The sequence below is a fragment of the Alligator mississippiensis genome, chromosome 4 (genome assembly GCF_030867095.1).
Source record: "Alligator mississippiensis isolate rAllMis1 chromosome 4, rAllMis1, whole genome shotgun sequence".
Taxonomy (NCBI): domain Eukaryota; kingdom Metazoa; phylum Chordata; order Crocodylia; family Alligatoridae; genus Alligator; species Alligator mississippiensis.
This window is the reverse complement of record NC_081827.1, coordinates 174,270,294-174,290,306: the sequence shown is the minus strand read 5'-3', so window position 1 is coordinate 174,290,306 and position 20,013 is coordinate 174,270,294. Positions and strand designations below refer to the sequence as shown.

General features: G+C 42.6%; 1 protein-coding gene across 2 annotated transcripts in view; it reads right to left on the bottom strand.

The window, feature by feature from the left end:
- The window catches only part of ZDBF2 (zinc finger DBF-type containing 2), a 33,112-nt gene that overhangs the window by 12,199 nt on the left and 900 nt on the right, over positions 1–20,013 (bottom strand). For both annotated transcript variants that reach the window (XM_006258529.4, XM_014594207.3), the window contains exons 2-6: positions 17,076–17,197; positions 13,621–13,672; positions 12,152–12,203; positions 10,189–10,294; positions 9,158–9,285 (exon numbers count right to left, since the gene is read on the bottom strand). In XM_006258529.4, the coding sequence (XP_006258591.1) occupies positions 9,158–9,285; positions 10,189–10,294; positions 12,152–12,203; positions 13,621–13,672 (338 nt within the window). In that variant the 5' untranslated portion in view covers positions 17,076–17,197. The remainder of the gene's footprint in view (positions 1–9,157; positions 9,286–10,188; positions 10,295–12,151; positions 12,204–13,620; positions 13,673–17,075; positions 17,198–20,013) is intronic.

The window sequence follows — 20,013 nt, the reverse complement described above, 5'->3', positions numbered from 1 at the left end:
AATGCAGATAGTTTGCCTTTAGTATCAGCCATGCAGCGTTCGTGTTACTTGCATTATCAGTTACAAGGGCTTGTACCCTGGAAGAGACCTGCACTTTCAATTTCTTCACAGAGTCATTTGGCTATGTATTCACCTGTATAATGAGAAGATTTGTTAGCAATTGCTTTCAGGAATATTGGTTCAGGTGTTGCTAACATAATGTTCAATAAATGATTTCCTTGTATATCAGTCCATCCATCTGACATCAGTCAGTGATTCTGCTTGACCAATTCTTTGAATAACCACTGTTTGAACCCTATCATACTCTCTATCTAAGAGAGAATGTGATAAGCGATAACGTGACGGTAACTTATATGATTGATGAATGAGTTTGTAATGTTCACTCCAGTACTGATTTTCAGTTATGGAAAAAGGTGTGCCACTTGCAAATACAGCTCGAGCTAATATCTCATCTGCTTTTTCTTGATCTTCTTTCAACATTTTGTCCACAAAGCTTGATTAAAAGCTCGACTGTCTTGAACAGCTAGTCATGGTGGATCTCATATCTGGTGACAGTGATCTTGAAAGCGAGGATCCTGCTGTTTCTTCCCCCAAACCTGGTAGCTCAATATTTTCCATTTTTTTTGCAAATCTGCTATTTCACTTGAACTACCAAGTTCCTGCAACAAAAGGGGGAAAAGATTTTTATTTTAGCCTATTCTAGTCTGGCCTCGTCCATCAGAAGAAGCATCAGGGAGCTTGCTTCCCCCCTCTCTGCCAGAAAGAATGCTTTGCTGCTCAACTTGCTGCTCAGTTGCCCTGGGACTGCAGAGCCAAAGGGAAATATAGTCTAGCCTCTGCCATTGGCCAGAGTACTAAGCTTGCTCTGCTTGGTTGAAATTGTTAACTATTTATCTATTATGTAATTTTAAAATATATATATTGTTAAGCCTAAGCCACTCCGGGTGCTTACTGGAAGCAGAAAAGCAGGATACAAATATTTTAAATAAATAATAGCCCAGGGTTTCATTAACAACTTTTAAAATTATAATGTTTTAAAATAATATAGGCGCTAGTCTATGCTGTGCATTGTTTAACATTTTTTTTTTTTTTACTTACATAGGATTCCTGAAGTAGACTTTTCTCAGATGATGTTGTTCCACCACTTTGTTGTATTAGCTTTCTATATATGGCTTGTCCTCTTTCAGGACAGTTTCTACATGTTATTAAATGTTTCTTCATTCTTCTTGTGTTGTTAGCATACTGCCCGCAATATTTACATCTACCAACTTTCTTCCTTCCTTCAGTGGCTTGAACTTCACTATAATGATGCTACAGACTTTTTTTTCTGATTGGGCATTATGATGACTACTTCAAAGCAAAAGCACTAAAAAACTAACAGATCTTATGGAAACACTTCCAACTTCCCCAGCTCAAGAAAAGAAATGAGACACTGCTCTGTGTGTTTGCTGAACTGAAAGGGGAAAAAAATTAATCACAGTTTTAGTTTTGTTTTCACTTCCAGTCTGAGATGAAATAAGAATTTTAGCTTTGGTTTTGATTTGGCCTGCACAGCCAATTAGGTGAATTCATAACTTGATTTTTGGTTTGTATTATTATGTGAGTATATTTACCCTCCTGTTTACAAATCAATAAAACATATATGGTACTCTCTCATACACTTCGTAGGGATAATCACCTGAAAAACATTAATTACAACTTTGAAACTGCCAAGCTGACCTAATATTGTATTGGCATCCATTCTTTATTACTAATGAATTTTACGAAAATGAATTTTTCAATATGGGAAATTTTCCATGGAAAAATAAAGCACTGGAAAATTTTCTGCCCCATGTCTCCGGTTTTCTGTATTCTACTAACATCATTTCTTATGAGTTGTCTGCACAGGAACATTCAGGAAATTGAATCCTAATTGACTACAGATGCTTATTTAAAGCAAATTAGTTAACTGCATTAAAACCTGGTGCAGACACTATTATTTAAAATTAAAGTGGAAATTAAAGTGGTCAGATCGGGGGGGAGGGACAACCCTGATGAGAGGTCACATCCCTGCTTTGGCTGTGCTGTGCATGCTTAGGTCAGCATGGGCTCCTGCTGATCAATGCAAGCTTTCACCAGTGTCAATACTTTTGTGCAGCTCTAAAGCCCAGGGGTGAGCACCACTGCTGTTTGCCCACTGCCCTGTCCCACCACCGAATTCAGCATCAGGGAAAAAGAGGGTACAAGCAGCAGCAGTGTTCACACCCTGGGTCTGGAGCTACAAAAAACAATGGCTCACAGAGTTCACCGAACATGGGCTAACCAGGCTGCAAGTTCAGAGTTCACTGCACATGTGCACCACCACCAGCTCAAAGGGGTGTGGCTGCACCCCTGTAACAGGACCATGCCCCCAGGGGTGGTTGTGTCAACCCCTGGTGGCCACATGGCTCCTGACCTATTTGGGGTCTGTGGATATTCTTCCTTTGCTCTTGCCTGCCACGGCCTGATGTCATCAACTAACGTATGAAAAGGAGGCTGTCCCTGAGTCTCAGGTTATCGAAAAAGAGGGAGGGAGGGCCCCTAATAGCCCACCCAGGGGATATCTATCAGGGAACCCTGTAGCAACCCTGCCCTGAAAAAATCCACCTCCCCCCACTAGCCAAATGGTGGAAGGATTTTCCTGCAGAGGGAACCTGCCAGGAACATTTCCACCAGTGGGAGGATGCCCCCCCCCCCCCCCCCCCCCCCCAATTCTGCCACCAATCAAATTGGCAGTGGAGGTTGTTCTCCTGCAGCAGGAATGTTCCTGGAAGTGGTTCCCACCATGGCAGAATGCCCCTACCTCCCCACTGTCCCAGCTCACCCCAGAACAGTGCAGGGCAAGGTAGTAAGCAAGACTCATGGAGCCTTGCTACAAGGGTAGAATGCCCTCCTCCCCTCTGCACTCCTCCAGGTCAGCTTGGGGGAATTCAGGGAGCAGGTGCTAATACCCTGTGAAGGGGTAGGAACAAGGAGCACTCCCTCCACAGGTGATTGGCCTCCCTCCCCCCTGCCAATTAACTGATTAACAAGATCCAGGGGTGGTGAGGTAGGAGGGACATTTTCTTGGGCCTGCCAACTGCCCCCAGCTGTCTGCCCTGGCAGGGGAGAAAATAGGGTGTCAATTAATGGGTTCCCCTAAGGGCTAGGGTGGCAGAGGCAACAGCCCTCTAGTGGAGAGCTTGCCTGTGAAGCTGTCCAGCCATGGGGCTGGAATGTATGTATGCTCCAGCTCCCAGGCTATTTTTCTACTGGCGAGAATTTTATACAAATTCATACCAATAAAAACATTTTTTGTATGTGATTTTTGTCCTAGCAAGGTTCAATGGGTGGTCCTAACAAAGTACACTGGTCAAAAACTGGGTCCTCAAGTCTGCATTTACCTTGCCAGTGTTTTGCACCTAGTTCTATAGACCCTGAATCCACACAAGATCAAGCCCTTAATACAGTATATAGCCTATTTTGCCATATTCATAAGACTTCAGAAGTTAGATGTTCTTCATCCAATTATTTCTTTGTTTAGAAAAAAGATTCAGTTCACACAAATATAAGTAACTGAAAACAGGGTGGATTGATTTAAATCATGATTTAATCACCAAGCGAAACCTCTTATTTTAAATCACTGATTTAAATCAAGATTCCCACTGATACTTCTTCATATATTTCTTAAACAATGGTGCAAATCTGATCACTAAAACATGTTAATTTACAACTTAATACAGCATTTTACATCTGTCCTTAAACTTTTTAAATTTTCAAATTTTATTAACTCTAACAGACAAGTCATCACAACACATCTATGAATCTATGAAACACTAAACGTATGCTCTCCTTAAAGCTTTTACAACTAGATCTCATCTTTCCTGTTCCCACTGTCATTTTTATTCATAGACTGAAACAAAAATACAAGTTTTCCTGCTTTTTCAACTCCCAGTCGATTTCTTAGCTTTGAGTGAATAATACCAAACGATGAAAATATTTCTCTCTGTGCCTGCAGAGGAAGCGAGGAAGCTACTGCTGTGAAAAGTTGGCTTAGCGACTAAAGGAACATTGTTTCAAGGTGCCTGGCTAACGATTTTCACCAATTCAGGAGAGTGACTTTGTTCAAAACATCATCAGTAAACATGTACCGTTTAAATCAGGGGTGTCCAACCTTTTTGAATGTGGGGCCAGATCATGAACTTTATCACCCAGTGGGCCAGCAAGCCATATTCAAAGACCTCACAGGAAGCGGTATTACATCACCCCCCCCCCCGGCAAAACGAAAGTACAGTGTTTACTTTCATTTCCTGTCGCAGCACCTCGGGCCTCAGAAAATGGCTTGGAGGGCCACATGGCAGCCCACGGGCCATATGTTGGACAAGCCTGGTTTAAATGGTTCCCCTCCAGCCCTAAAATTTATTATGACTGAGGCGTGATTTTGAGATGCCCATGCCATGGCAGCATCTTCTTCAGAAGTTGGACATCTACCTTTATATATGAGGTTGAGAATGTTTGCAAGAAAATAAGGTGGAGTTAGTGCTTGATCTATTCGCTTCTTTATTGCCTGCAGTTTAACTTTCTGGTTAGGTATTTATTTGTTAATGTCTCTTGAAGTGCCTTCCAAATTTTGACAGCATCAACAATGCAGCAACAATCTCTTCTGCAGTTTATTTAAGGCTATGGATATAGGCTTCAATATACTGAGCATATCTTCTACATTCCTCTTTAATCCAATGTTAGATACTTTGGATGAGATACTTCCATCTGTTTTATCACAGTTTTCTTCACAATTTTTTACGAGAATAGGCCAGTTCTTAACAGATTGCTCAAAACAATCAACCACAGAATTCCATCAAATGTCTTGAGGGAGAATTAGTTTGGATCCTCCTGCTCGCTTCAGTGAAGCTGAAGCAAAATGGTTGTTATGGAAGTATTTTGTAATTACAACATTTTCTTTTATTCCTGGAGAAGTATTTAAGTCTTTGGCTAAAAGATGCATTAAATGGGCACTGCAGCCATATGTTATTAAGGTCCTTCCATTTCTTCTTCTAAGTATCTTCTCATCTTTGTCATATTCACAGCATTGTCTGTGACAAAACTGCACACGTGACAGTTAAATTGTGAAGAAAAATTCATGACAGCTTTTACTGTCACTTCTTTTAAATATTTTGCTGTGTGGGCATTTCCCCATGTATCTATCGTTTCTGAAAGATATGCAACCCCATCTTCTGTTGTTACACAGGCACATATTACTGGATCACTGTGTACATTGCTCCACCCATCAAGGCTTAAACTGGCCAATTTCCCCTCAGTATTTCTTGCACACTGTTCTAGTTCCTTTTCATACACTGTATCTAGCAGCCTTCCACCAATGTCTGCTCTACCAGGTGGAGTGTAGCCTGGTCATAAGGACTCAACCATGTCAATGAAGCGTTTATTGTCAACAATGCGAAAAGGAGAATTTGTGGCATAAATGAACCAAGCAATCTTTTCATCTATGGTATCTTGTTGGTATTTGCTGGTAACTAAATGTGTGTGTGTGTGTGTGTGTGTGTGTGTGTGTGTGTGTGTGTGTGTGTGTGTGTGTGAGAGACAAAGCCATTAATTCATTTTTATGAGACTGTAAGTGTAGGTTTAGCATGTCTGTGATGTGATTAAATTGTAATGGTTATTTTTTAAACAAGAAAAATTTAGTATTAAAAAAAAAAAATCAAATAAATCTGATTTAAATTTTTTAAAAATCTGATTTTTATCCACCCTGACTGAAAATATCTGACAGGGGCTTATGGATTCAGGATACTGATTTTTCACTTTAATGTTTTAGGAAATTATAAGAAACTTAGGTTTTAACAGATTTTGTATTGAAATTCAGATTTCAACAAAAACAGGTTTATTTTTAAAAGGAATGCTTATAATTTAAAGAAAAAGTAGAAAAAAATATTTTAACCAATCTTGAAGGATACCTAGACTAAAAGGACATTGGGTCTTACCTAATATAGTTATTTGTAGGCTCCTTAATCACTTAGGAATCAACATCCCTTTTTCAAGTGTTAAGTACTTTTGACCCAACATCTCATTGAAAAACAAAAATTGCCCTAAACCATATAAGCACTTTTGAAAACAATGTTACATAAATTTTCCCCCTAAAAATAGAGTTTAACTTTGTGAAGTAGACACCAGGACTCTATGCTGTCTTTCCTTCTTTTTTTCCCTTTTGCATAGATTTCCCCAGCAAATACGCAGAGGTTTCAAATAAAAATATCTTTTTAAAAAATTGCCATCCCTCCAAACTCTGCCTAGGATCTGAAAGTCAGATTGAAATCTTTCCTTCACTAATGGTCAGTTATATAAATTCTACAAGGCAAATCAGACATATATGCCTAACCCTACTGTTTTCTACTTCTACTTTTTACTACCACTTGTACAAATTCAGTGTCTTCATGGGTGGGTTGATTCAGCTGTACTTGACTAGAATCACACAAATGCTTTTGTTAATATACAAAGAAGAAACACAATTCAGCTCAATCCCTCACCTGTTAGTTAAGAATTCACCAATTTTACATGATGATTTTGCAGAAAAGAATTGTACTTTGAGCAATTTATTCAATTTTTCTACTCTGAACTCTGCCCCCACACCGTCTGGATTTGGGGCTGTTTTCTCCCACACCCATTCAATTAGTTTGTGCATTATTTCTCCATCCTACTCTTTGTTTTTGTAAGTTAATGGAACCTACTTTTTTCTTGTTCCCCAAATGAAATACTCTTGTATTTACATAACCTCAAAACACATGTCCCTTATCAATTTGGGTGCTGCCCTAAAGCGCTTCTGATATTTTCTTCACAAAAAAATGGTAAAAAAAAATTGAGATAAAACATCCTTTTTATTCATGCTGATGTGTGCGTGTCCCAATTAATTTGTCGAGGATATACCTGAAGGCCATATCCTCTGTTAGTATCAAACTGAGTGACCAGGTGTCCCTCCACCAGCTCTATTCTAGCGCTTTGCTTAAATAAAGCAGAACATATTACTTGAGGACATAAAATTGTGTCTACAAAAGAAAGAGGTAGGCATTGACATGCTGCCTTCTGGGAACAGTAGAAAGATGTGTCTTAAGGGACAGTACAGTTTATGTTCTTATTCAATTTCCATAAATATTTTCTTTGATTATCTATGCAACACTGATAAGAAGGGTGAAGCCTGCTTGTTTTCTTTCAGTTAGTCGAACAGCCTCACATTAAAGGACAAAAACAAGACCAAATGATAAAAAAATTAAAGTTCTACTACATATCACAAGAAATACATAAAACCACTAGTTTTTAAAAAACAATAGCATTAAAAACAGTGGTGACGCGTAGGGGGTGCATGTGCACCCCCTGACCAGCTGCACTCCCCATTTAGGCGATGGGCAGGGGGGGCAGGCAGGAACACCAGCTGCAGAGTGGGAGCGCCAGATGTAGTGCCACGTCCACTTCCAGGAGCACCACGGCCACTTCTAGGAGTGCTGCAGCTCTGGGAGTCAGTGAATTTTGCTGTGGGGGGATCTTGCCCCGATCAGTGAGATTGGCCATGGGGGAAATCCCCTCCGCCCCTGACTGGTCGCTGGCACATGCCCCCACCCCGACTAAGGTGGCACCAGCTGCCCATGATTAAAAATGTAAAAATATATATACATTTTTCAGTACTACAGAAATAGTACAAGAAAAAGGAGCAATGGTCTCAAGTTGCAGCAAGGGAAGTTTAGGTTAAATATTAGGAAGAACTTTCTCACAAGGACAGTAGTAAAACACTGGAACAGGTTACCCAGAGAGGTTGTGGAATCTCCACCCCTGAAGGTTTTTAAGACCTGGCTAGACAAAAAGCCTTGGCTGGGATTATCTTCCTGGGGACAGTCCTGCTTTGAGCATGGGGTTGGACTAGATGACCTTCTGAGGTCCCTTCCCTAATTGTCTATGATTCTACAATATAGGAAATAAAGGTTGTTTACATAAATAGTCCATTACCCTTATAGTTTGTATGTTCAGCTAATGGATATATTAACAATTTATCTGACAGTCTATCTGAAAGAGCCAGTCTTATTTAATCTGGAGAAGAGAAGACCAAGGGGGAATTTGACAAGTCTATAAATACCAGAAGGGGAGGTATAGAGAGGATGGAGATAGGCTTCTCGCTGTAGCCAAAGAGGATAGGGCTAGGAGCAACGGGCTCAAACTGAAGCAGAGGAAATTTAGGTTGCAGATCAGGAGGAATTTTCTCACTATGAGGGTGGCCAAGCATTTGAACAGTCTACCTAAAGAAGTTGTGGAATTTCCATCCCTGGAAATTTTCAAAGCAGGTTGGGCAGTCACATGGCTGATATGGGTTAGTCAGGGATGATCCTGCTCAACCCTGAGCAAAGATCGAATTGGATGATCTTGTGAGGTCCCTTCCAGCCCTACTTTTCCAAGAATCTAAATACTCAGCATATATATTTCACAAATACTTTGAGTCATAATGAACATAGCATGCTAGTGATCTCTTTCACCACAAACATCAAAAATATTCTTTGTGCTTAATATGGATGCAATTAACATGGCACACGGTATAATTATAAAGTAGGCAGCTGAACTACTGTGGCTTATTTAGTTTAATGTTGCTTGTTTTCTGATTATGCCATATGGCTAGATGCTACCATGGAAGTTGTATTATTCATTCTAATATTATAAAAGTCTTTGTCTGTCTGAAATGCTTTATTTGCACTCTGGTTGTCTGAAGCAGACCTCTGTCCCCACTGGCCCCCCCTCTGCCTGTCATTCTTGATGGGCAAGTTGCTAATAGTTTCATAGATGGTAGTGGCTGGAAGGGACCTTACAGATCATTGGGTCTAGCCCCCCTGCACTTGGGCAGGAAAGACTGCTGGGATCAGATGACCCCAGCAAGATGGGTGTCAAGACGTAATGCACTAATTAGTAAAATCTACGGCTCTAAAGTAGAAAAGGAATATATAAAATACCAGCCAAGTTCTGTATATTCTTTTTATGTAAAAGTCCTTGTTTTTTGGTAAATTGCCCTCAATCTGGAGTTCTTAAAATGGGAAGAACGTATGAGAAACGTATTTTTAATGCAAGGTTGTACAACATTACATTACATCAACTAAAAGTTTAAATTAAACTGTTATACCTGTTGTCATGGTATCTGTGGGGATGATGGTGCAAAACATCTTGGAGGAAACGTTCCATCAAGCTGGTAGTACCCATACGATTCCTGCAGTAAGTGGTGAAATGTCTGTGCTGGGAACTAATAACATGCTGAAAAGAGACAAGATGAGTTGCTAGTCTGGTATCATCACTAACTCAAGGATCTCCCCATATGGAGGGTTTGTTTGTTTTTTATTTCCTAAGTTAAAAACCCTATTACAATGAAAAATACTTAAAACAGAAATCCTCCTCCAGTCTTTAAAATACTGGTTCAGCAGGGTGTTTGAGCCTGTGGCTAACTCTAAACACAAGCATGATCCTACTGAAGTCACTGGGCAAGTCTACACAAGACACTAACTATGCAAGCAGTTTAATAACACCATGCAGTAGCATGCCAGGCAAAAACTGTGCTAATATGCTATAGCCATGTGCCAGCGCTACTGCGCAGTAGTGCAAGTTACTACACACTGATTTAGTATTTGGTTAACCAAGTACTAAACTTAATGCACCGTAACTACGGCACATTAATAAACGTGTAGATGTGCCCGCTGAGTAATAGTTAAGGTTAGATATGGTTCTAGGACCATGGACTTCGTTTTCAGAAGAAACACTGTTTTCAGTGGGTTTTCCACATGTGTACAAATTTTTAAAAACCCACAGAATAACCAACCTATTTCTCCTATAGCAGTGAAAGAAACTGCTGTTTTGATTTTTAAAAGCTAGGAGATGCTGAGATCCAGATTTGACAGACATGTATGATGAATCCATTACAGACAGGAAAAAGCTATCAAAATGGTCATTTTCCATTTGTTATTGGAAAAATATGAAAAGAAATGCTCATTATTTGTGATTAAAATAACACAAGCTTATCAGTCTAGATGCTAGTCAACCCTCTCCTAACATATGGCAATATGATGTGATAACTGTGGTACAGGAAAAACATGGGTGAAATCAATTGTTCGTTTTTTTTAATTCCCAACCATATGCTGTTACATGACGACCCAACTTTCTTACCTGTTCAAGATTTCTGTAGTGTACACGGCAGCAGTTGCAATACCCTTGTCTATTCTGCCCACTGGCTAACCCAGGTCCAGTCTGTTCTGACCCTCTTATGCTTACACTGAAAGAAGAAAAAATATACTGATGAAATCAGTATTTAACATTAGTATATTAAATGAGATAAGAGTTATTAAGTTTTAGTTCAGGTGTTTAGTAAAATATTGGAAACCATTAATATAAAATGTAGCCTTTTCTTCCACATTTAAGTATAATTATTTACATGAACTTATGGTATAGTTTAAATTCCATACTTGTGCTTGTAAAATCACAATGTTATGGAACAATATATGCAAACAAGACTAAAAGCCCTACTCAGGTGTAACAACAATTCCCCATGTTCTGTCAGAAAGTTGCTATATTACGCATAGAAGTTTTGCAGAGATTTCTATAAAACCTGCTGATGTTGCAAAACTTTCTGAAACAACCTATGCAATCCTGAAGAGAGAAAGTGTCCAAGAGAAAGTCAGCAACTAGGGAACCCCATAGGCAGCACTCTTTTGCTTCCTTGCAGGAGGGACAGAAACTGGTATTATTGGATTTCCTTATTTATAATGTGCACCCAAATTCCAGCTGCTGAATTTTGGAAAAAGGTGCATTGTGTTCAAAACAAACAAACAAACCCCAAAAACAAAACAAAAACAAACACGGTACTTTGCTTGAAAAGTAGGAAGGCTACTGGGAAAACAACTGGGAAAGCCACATGAGTGCACAAGATGTAGCCATATGGGAAAATAAAGTGAAAACTCTGTTAGCTTAAATTCAATGTTGTGTTAAATGCTTCCTCTTGCAATTCATTTTATTTGCATAACTGTCATCTAGTACCTTCAAAAGATTTGAAAAGGAAATGGGGCAGGAGGAGATAAAAAGAAAACCTGTAGAGAAGGGGAGAATGAAAAGATACAGTGAAGAAGAGAAAGGCAAGGACCCTTTGTTTGTGTATGATCCATATTATCAAAAGAGTAGAGAAACCTTGTTTTAGGACAGGGATGGCCAACCTGCAGCATGCATGTCATAAGTTGCATAGGCAGCCTCCAAGTGTGGCATGCTGTAGATCAGGGAGGAGACAGGCAGGACAGCTGCAAATAGGGCAGGGAGCAGAAAGAAGAGCAGCAGATTGGGTGAGGGAAGGGGATCAGAGTGGCACTCAGGGTGAGTGTGGAACTAATTTGTGTACCCCACTGTTTTAAGGGGTTGAGTAACAGCAGAAAGATAAATCAACAGGTACTGAAGGGGACAAGAAGATACTTTTTTCAGAGATTGGCATGAGATAGGGTAGGGATGAAGAGAAGTGATATCAGTGGCAAGAATGTGGCAAGGCATAGATGCAACCAGTACTGCAGAAACTAGCGAGATTGATCCATGAGTTAGGCTCCACTGAACCTAGAAGGACTTCAAATTAAAAAGCAGTACTTTTGAACAGATCCATAAAATGAAAGGGAAGGCAATGGAATTAAGGAAAGGACAGGCTTTTTTTTTTTAATTGCATATGCTAAAGAAAAGGTGCTAGGATTTCACAAGATCATAGGGAAGGGAACAGCAATAATCAGAGAGAGACAAAATCCTAGCTAAGAATGTTTAAAATGCTAAACCTGATGTTTTTGTCTGTTCAGGCAATGCTGCAAAGGAGGTGGCAGGCAGACCTACAGACACATGAGATATGGGAACAAGGAGTTCAGAGTCAAGAAGGACACCACATCTATGAAGAAATGAAGCAAGCGGAAAATCTGAGCTAAGAACAGACAGGAGAGATGCAGATGCATTTAAGAATTAAACTGAAAAAATAGAGAAAAGAGAAAATAAGGTTGAGGGGGGAATTAGACAATAGAGGCCAAGTGAAAAATCAAAAACTAGATTCATCCTAGTTAATTTAATGAAATAAGAAAGCCTGATGATGTTTGAACTACACCATCAATCTCACCTGCTACTACTTTCCTGTCGTAGGGAGTCTTCAAAGCCTCGTTTTTCTATACCTATAAAAAAGAAAAAAAAGTAAAAACTAAAAAAAAAAAAAAAATCAGACAGAAGAAATCAAAACTAATCACTGTTGGCTTTGCAGATTACTGTTTCTACTAAATTGTGTGTCAAAACAATATACAAAACAATATATAAAACTAAAATGTATTACATTTAGGAAAACTTAATTTTATGGCTATGAAGTACCTCATATGCAATATTAATCCAATCCTTTCTTAGTTAAAGTCTGTAGGAGTTTTCCAACTGACTTGATTTGGACCCCAGTTAAGTCAAAGTCACTTCACCTACAATCATTATGGAGCTACCTCTGTTGGTACTGGATGACCCAGATACCTTGTGTGGACCCAGATACCTTGGATGGACCCCAACCCTCAGACCGACCATGACCTCTCCATTCGATAATAGGTAAATGTTATTGATACACAGTGATAGCAAAAAAGAATAATGCAAACAGTTCTGTATCTACCAGTCCTACAGCTGTCATCAGAGGGAAGGTACATCTGGCCAGTATGCGAGCTTCACCCTGAGGCTCTCTCTTGAATGTGTCTTGAATGTCAACAGCCTGGAGGTCAGAGGCCAAGGTCCACCCCTCCCCACCATTGGGTGGGTGAGACAGGCTAGTGGTGTGCCCTCTGTCCATGGTGGCCTTGGATTCCCCTCTTGGGAACTCTGCTGCTCTGAAATCCCTCCTTTTGTATCTTTTTCCCTCCGTGATGACTCTTCATCTTTTGGCATCGCTGACTGGTCTTTTTGTTGTGGTCATACTGTCCATGTTCTGTCCTGTCAGCATATTCCTTTGTTTTACAAAGGCATCACATGCACACATTCTGATTTGGACTTTACCTGTGTCCTAATTTGGTCTGTTCCCAAAAACCCGAAATCCCAAGGGCTCTGCAGCTGGGCACTATGATCTAGTGCCATCTTATCTCATGTTATGGATAAGTGTGATACATGTCTTTAACTTCCCAGCCTGTGCCTCTGCTTGCTGCTTGCCTATCAGACATAGTCAGGCTTGAGGAAACTTTCAGAAACAGACTTTTAAAAATCACGTAACGCTTGCCATTGCCCTGGGCCATTATTCTAATACATATCTACTTTACATACAAGCCAATTCCCAAAACACCCCAAATCTCTACCATTTTCTAGCCATCAACCTCTGGTGTATATGTAACTGTTTACAGCTCACAACGTAACTTATTTGTATCTACGGGGAGTTGGGTGCATGATTAGAAATCTCACCTCCATCCCTATTATGGAATCATAGATTTGGGGATGACAAGAAATGACAATTTACTTAAACTAAAAGTGAAAGGCAAACTCAGGGAGATACATTTACAGTTAAGATAGATGCCATTATTTGCTTCAGGAAAGGAAAGTTATGTATGTTTTTTCCCCTGTTATTAAGCTGCTTACCTTGTGCCGAAGAAGCAGAGGCTTCCTCGGTTGGCTTGCTTCTGTCAAACATCTGTAAACCAAAAATAAACTGCTGAAAACAAAAATGAAGAGAATATATATCCTCTATCCTGTCCTCAATGTCAGCATGTTAGATAGAGCCCTCAGAAAATGTTACCTTAAAAACAATCTTGTTTCAGATAAGGTCACAACTTGACCTCAAAATTGACCTTAATAAGGAAAACAATTCCTATTTAATTATCTTCCTCTCATTCATTAACGAACCCAATATCAAGGCTGATTTATTTCAAGATAATTTCTATCCCACCCACGATGCGTTAAGCTACAGGGGCTAACTTTTGCAAGCCACTTCATTCAGAGGAAAACTGATCTGCCAAGGGAGCAAAGCAAACAAATTAATTTTAATACACCTCCTCCGTGTGAATTGAAGGGTTAATATGTTACCCCGTCTAACAGATAGGAACCTGTGGCACAGAAAGATTCATGTCAAAAGTATCTATTAGTTATTAAGTGACTAACCCGAGATTGCTAGGAACTCAATTTTCTGAGAGTTTAGGACTGGCAAGTCCAGGTTGTTTCCCAATTCCTTAACTCTAAGTTGTGCTTCTATGCATAAATTTACATGATTTATGTTAGGATTCTTTTCCCTTTACATTGCTTTTGGACAATACAGCACGTCCTACCTTAAAGTTTTTTAATACCAGCTGTGTGTTTTTGGGTTGTGAATAAGGCTTGGGTGTCAGCATAGGCATAGCCTGGAAACAACAGTTTTGCCGGGAGACACGTGGCCTGTTGAAATGCTGGCTTCGAATTCACCAATGGGAACAATACTTGCTTCGATGGTGGCAGTGTATTTTGGAGCAGGCAGTGATTGTTGTCGTAAGTATCTCAGAGGATTTGGGTCTTTAGGTGGGGATGATGAATTTGGCTCCGCTGAATGGCTTCTTTCCAGAATTTTTGGTATCTGCAGATGCTGAAGGACAGCTTCACTAATGGTGAATCTCTCAATGTACTGCTTAATGTAGGTTTTGGGCACAAATGAAACATTGCAAAGGCCCTCACAGCTCACCAAAAGCATCCAGGAATGTCTTCAAATAAAAAAGGAGGCGTACACCCGTTGGAAGGGAGGGGCCATCACAAGAAAGGGCTATACCTCGGTAGCTCGGGAATGTAGGGGGCGGTCAGGAAGGCCAAGGCGGAAATGGAGCTGGGACTAGTGACCCAGATAAAGGACAACAAGAAATCCTTTTTCAAATACATAGGGGGGCAAAAGAAGGTGCCAAGCAACGTGGGGCCTCTGCAGGACACGCTAGGAAATCTGGTCATCTCACCTGACAGTAAAGCTGACATATTCAACAATTTCTTTGCCTCCGTATTTCTGAGGAGGGATCCGGATATCTCCCCTGCTGGGCCCCCCCCGAGGGCCCTGTGGGTGGCACACCCCGGCCTAGGGTTAATGAGGACCTTGTCAGGGAACTTCTGGAGGGACTAGATGTATTTAAATCTGCAGGTCCTGATGATCTCCACCCCAGAGTGCTGAAGGTACTAGCAGGGGTCATTGCAGGACCTCTGGCACAGCTCTACGAGCACTCACGGAGCTCGGGCGATGTGCCGGAGGACTGGAAAAGGGCCAATGTGGTCCCCATCTTCAAAAAAGGGAGGAAGGAGGACCCAGGAAACTATAGGCCCGTGAGTCTTACCTCGGTCCTGGGGAAGCTTTTCGAAAGAATTACCCTGGCACATGTCCAAGAAGGGCCAGCACGGGAGGTTATGGTCAGGGGCAACCAGCATGGGTTCATTAGGGGCAGGTCTTGTGAAACCAACCTGGGGGCCTTCTATGACCAGGTCACCAAGTCCCTGGATGCAGGTGTCGCAGTGGATATAGTCTTTCTGGACTTCAGGAAGGCCTTCGACACAGTCTCTCACCCTATTGTCAGTAAGAAACTAGGAGACAGGGGTGTTGATGCCCACACGGTAAGATGGGTCACTAACTGGCTGGAGGGCTGCACCAAGAGGGTGGTGGTGGACGGGTCTTATGTGACCTGGAGGGATGTGGGCAGTGGGGTTCCCCAAGGCTCGTTCCTCAGGCCCGCACTATCCAACATCTTCATCAGTGACTTGGGCAAGGGGGTAGAAAGCACCCTGTTCAAGTTCGCAGATGACACTAAGATGCGGGGTGAAGTGGGTATGCTAGTAGGAAGGAACAGGCTGCAAGTGGATCTAGACAGGTTACAAGGGTGGGCCGAAGAGAACAGGATGGGGTTCAACACTGACAAGTGCAGGGTAATGCACCTAGGGAGGAAGAACCAGCGGCACACCTACAGGCTGGGAAACTCCCTTCTCGTCAGTGTTGAGACAGAAAAGGATCTTGGAGTCATCATTGATGCCACAATGAACATGGGCCAACAGTGTAGGGACACGGTCAGGAAGGCCAACCATACCTTGTCGTGCATCCACAGATGCATCTCAAGCAGATCCAAGGAGGTGACCCTCCCCCTCTATGCGACACTGGTCAGGCCGCAGCTGGAGTACTACATCCAGTTCTGGGTGCTGCACTTCAGGAGGAATGTGGCCAATATGGAGAGGGTCCAGAGGAGGGCCACCTGCATGATCAGGGGTCAGCAGGGCAGGCCCTATGAGGAGAGGCTGAGGGACCTGAACCTGTTCAGCCTCCAAAAGAGAAGGCTGAGAGGGGATCTAGTGGCAGTCTACAAACTAGTTAAGGGGGACCAGCAGGCATTGGGAGAGTCCCTGTTCCCCTGAGCAATCCTGGGAGTTACAAGAAACAAAGGACACAAACTAATGGAGGGCAATTTCAGGCTAGACATTAGCAAGCGCTATTTCACTGTCAGGGCGGCTAGGACTTCCAAAAGAAGTGGTGCTGGCTCCTACCTGTGGGTCTTTAAAAGGAGGCTGGACGAACATCTGGCCGAGGTCATTTGACCCCAGTACTCTTTCCTGCCATGGAAGGGGGTCGGACTAGATGATCTCCTCAGGTCCCTTCCGACCCTACCAACTATGAAACTATCTGCCCTTTGGTACTGTATCAGGTCAGAAACAATGTCATTCTTCCCAATAGATAAGCAATGTTCTTATGAAGCAAGGTCTTAAAACTTTAGAAGGAAATCTAAGGACTGGCCCTGACGCATACATTTCACAGTTTAACTTTTTCAGCTGCATTTAAAAACACAGACCGAACACCTGTATGAATAGAAGTCATGCCTGAAATGGAAAAAATGGGATATGTAGCTAGGCTGAGGAAATTTGTCATTGTTGCTCAGCATCATCTCCTAATGCTAAAATCCACAAACCAGTATTGGCAGTCATATTAATATTAAGCAGAAAAACAACAGTGCAGTAATATCCTACTCCATGTTTTCAGGGTAAATATAAAAAGGAAACAGATTTTCACATTTAGTTCTGCAATACTGAAATATAAACTTTCAGTTACTAACCTTGGTGTCATCAGCCTTTGCTCCTCACCAAAAGTTAGCTTGGCGGCTATCAATCACTAGATCTCAGCCAGGAGGCCATTTTCAGCACATACCACTCAGCCACTTTCATAATCCCTGGTGACCTGGGAATAGTGAAATTAAAGGCAGTTTTAGGCTAGTTACAAGGGTTTCTTCCATGTTATCAATGAGAAAAAGTTGTATTTTGTATTGTACTGTTTTGCAAACAAGTCAGTCCATAATAGGGATAAATCAACAGTAATAATATGGTGATTTCATAAGCCAAAATTTCTCATATACCATACTTTTTTCCAACAGCCAGCTTCTGGAAATTGGCATATGCATTATAAGGAAGGAAATACGGTAACAGCAGCTTCTGCCACTTAAGCTTCTACCAGATAAAAGCAAACGATCCACAGGGAGCAGAACAATGAGCAGACTTAGCTTCCTTGCTGCTACTGCAGCTGCTACTAGGGGTGCACTGATAAAGATTTTTTTGGCCGATATTGATGGCCGATTATTAACCAGCCATATCGTCTAATACCAATCCAATTGCCAATATGCGTCCTGGCAGCTTGGAGAGCAGCATTCAGCCAGTAAGTCTGTTGGGCAGATGGGGCGTGGGGGTAGAAGGGGAAGATCGAGGACCCCACAGTGAGGGAGGGAGTGGGCTGGGACAGTCATGGAGGGCGGGGCATGAGATGGAGCCGCAGACAGCTCATCCTGGGGCAGCTGGCTCATGCTGCTGTGCGCACTCTGGGGGAAGCAGGCATATGCCCCCAGGATCCGTGTGGGGCGAGGGCGGGCTGCCCGCTGCGTGCTCAGGGCCAGGGGCTGTGCAAGCCTCTTTCAGGTGGGAGAGCTGGGCCAGGGCTGCACTCAGGGCAGGTGGCAATGGTGCTGGGATGAGGTTCTATGGAGCGGGCTACAGTCACCCCAAAATTCATCATAGCCACCCTGCAGCCCCCACCACCTCCCAGCACCGCCACCACCCACCCTGCCCCTGCCTGCCTTGAGCACAGCCCCAGCTCAGCTCCCCCACCAGGAAAAGGCTGCGCAGTGCCCCCGGCCCTGAGCCTGCAGCAGGAGCCCGCCCTTGCCCTGCACACAAATCTGGGGGGCACAAGCCCCCCATGCCTCCCCTGGGGGTGCACGCAGCAGCAGAAGCCACCAGGCCTCTGCACCCTCTAGAGAAGCCACCCATGGCTCAATCCTTTGCTCTGCCCTGTCCCAGCTGGGCAGCACCTGCCCCAGCTCCAGCCTCACTCTCTCCCTCACTGTGGGGGCCTTGATCTGTTCCTCCACACCCCTTCCCCACTATGCGCACCGGGTCTAACCCCGGGTCGCTTTCGTCGCTCTGCACGCGGGCTGTGGCCAGCAGCCCGGGCAGGCCGGATCGGAGAGGATGAGCGCCGAGCTAGAATTAGGCACAGACACGTAACAGTTGATTTTAAGATTATTTTACTTACACCGAGATGGTCGTGGTGTAGGCTGAGAACTTCCTTGAGTTGCGGTTACAACAAAAAACACGAACACACATGGAGGTTGCAAGGCTCCATGCACACAGAACAAGAACAATCACGTGGAGGTTGCTAGGCTCCACGCAGACAAACTCCGGATGTCCAGGACAAGCGTGCATTAAACTCGTCGTTACGTCTTATAGTAGGCTCCGTTCGAAGACGGGAAGAGGTGGGCGGTGGATCAGGCCGCCAAACTCCTCTGAGCGACACACAGGGTTTCTATTACTCTGCCGCGCACACCCAGAGTCCCACGAGATGGATGCGGAGTCCTCTTCGGCTTGGGCGGAAACTGCTCAAGCCTCTTATACGGCTAGCAGGCCAATCGCTAGCCGCCACGTGTGAATAATTTAGAACTAGCCAATTGCAGGGCACGAATTTGCACACGACGAGCGGGAAACCTTTGCACCGTGCATTTCTGTGCTGAAAAGGAAATGCACCCTGCAAAGATCGCTGCAAAGTGGCGGGAACACTTCCCTGCACGCGGGTTCTCTGCGCAGCAGAACTCCTCCGTGCAACGAAGCTGTATACCCACGGGGATAATTCTTAGTGCCGAAGCACACACAAAAAAAAATTAGACCTTTGGGTCATGACACCCACCAAAGACTTGCTGGCTGGACGCTGCTCTCCAAGCTCCCAGGCTGCATTCTGGCCATGTGTGCTAAGGCTGTGCACGTGACATTATCGGCAGCATTGACCAAAAAAAAGCCTATTGACAATAATATCAATTTTCCTTTCACTGGTGTCAGTACAATATGGACCAATATCTCGGTGCACCTCTTGGTGCTACTCAGTTACTTACTACAAAGAAAGATCTTTTTCTTTTAATCTGTTTTGTCTTTCAAGAACACGGTGTGTATCTAATCCCAGGGTGATTACGTGAGAAAATATTGCATTTCTGACAGGGAGTACTTCCTTCCTGGTACAAGTCCTTCTATATATCTCTTGGAATATCCAGCATCTTGCCTTCTCTTGACAGTCCTTATTTAACATATATTATAGGGATCTGACCACCAATATTCATGCATTTAGAAATGTTTAACAGTAGAGAAAAACAAAAACCAATTTATACAAGAAATTTCATGTTAAGAATGCTTAATGGATATGAGACATCAACATGCTCTGAGCATTTTTTTCTGTTGCTCATGTCATATAAACTCAATAGATTTAATAACAAGCTATTAACTAGCTTTCTTATGGCATCTTAGACATTCAAAACACCTTTATAAATATTAGTTGAATAATCACTGTAACCCCCTAGCAAGGTGTAATCTAGAGCCACAGAGAAAGCATCAAGGCCAAGCTAAACCCCAGAACTTCCCGATTCCCAGGCCCATCCAGCCTACCAGACCACAAAAATATTTTTGGCTACTGTAAAACAAACTCTGTTTCAAGTTACAGTTTTCACTTGACAAGAACTGTCC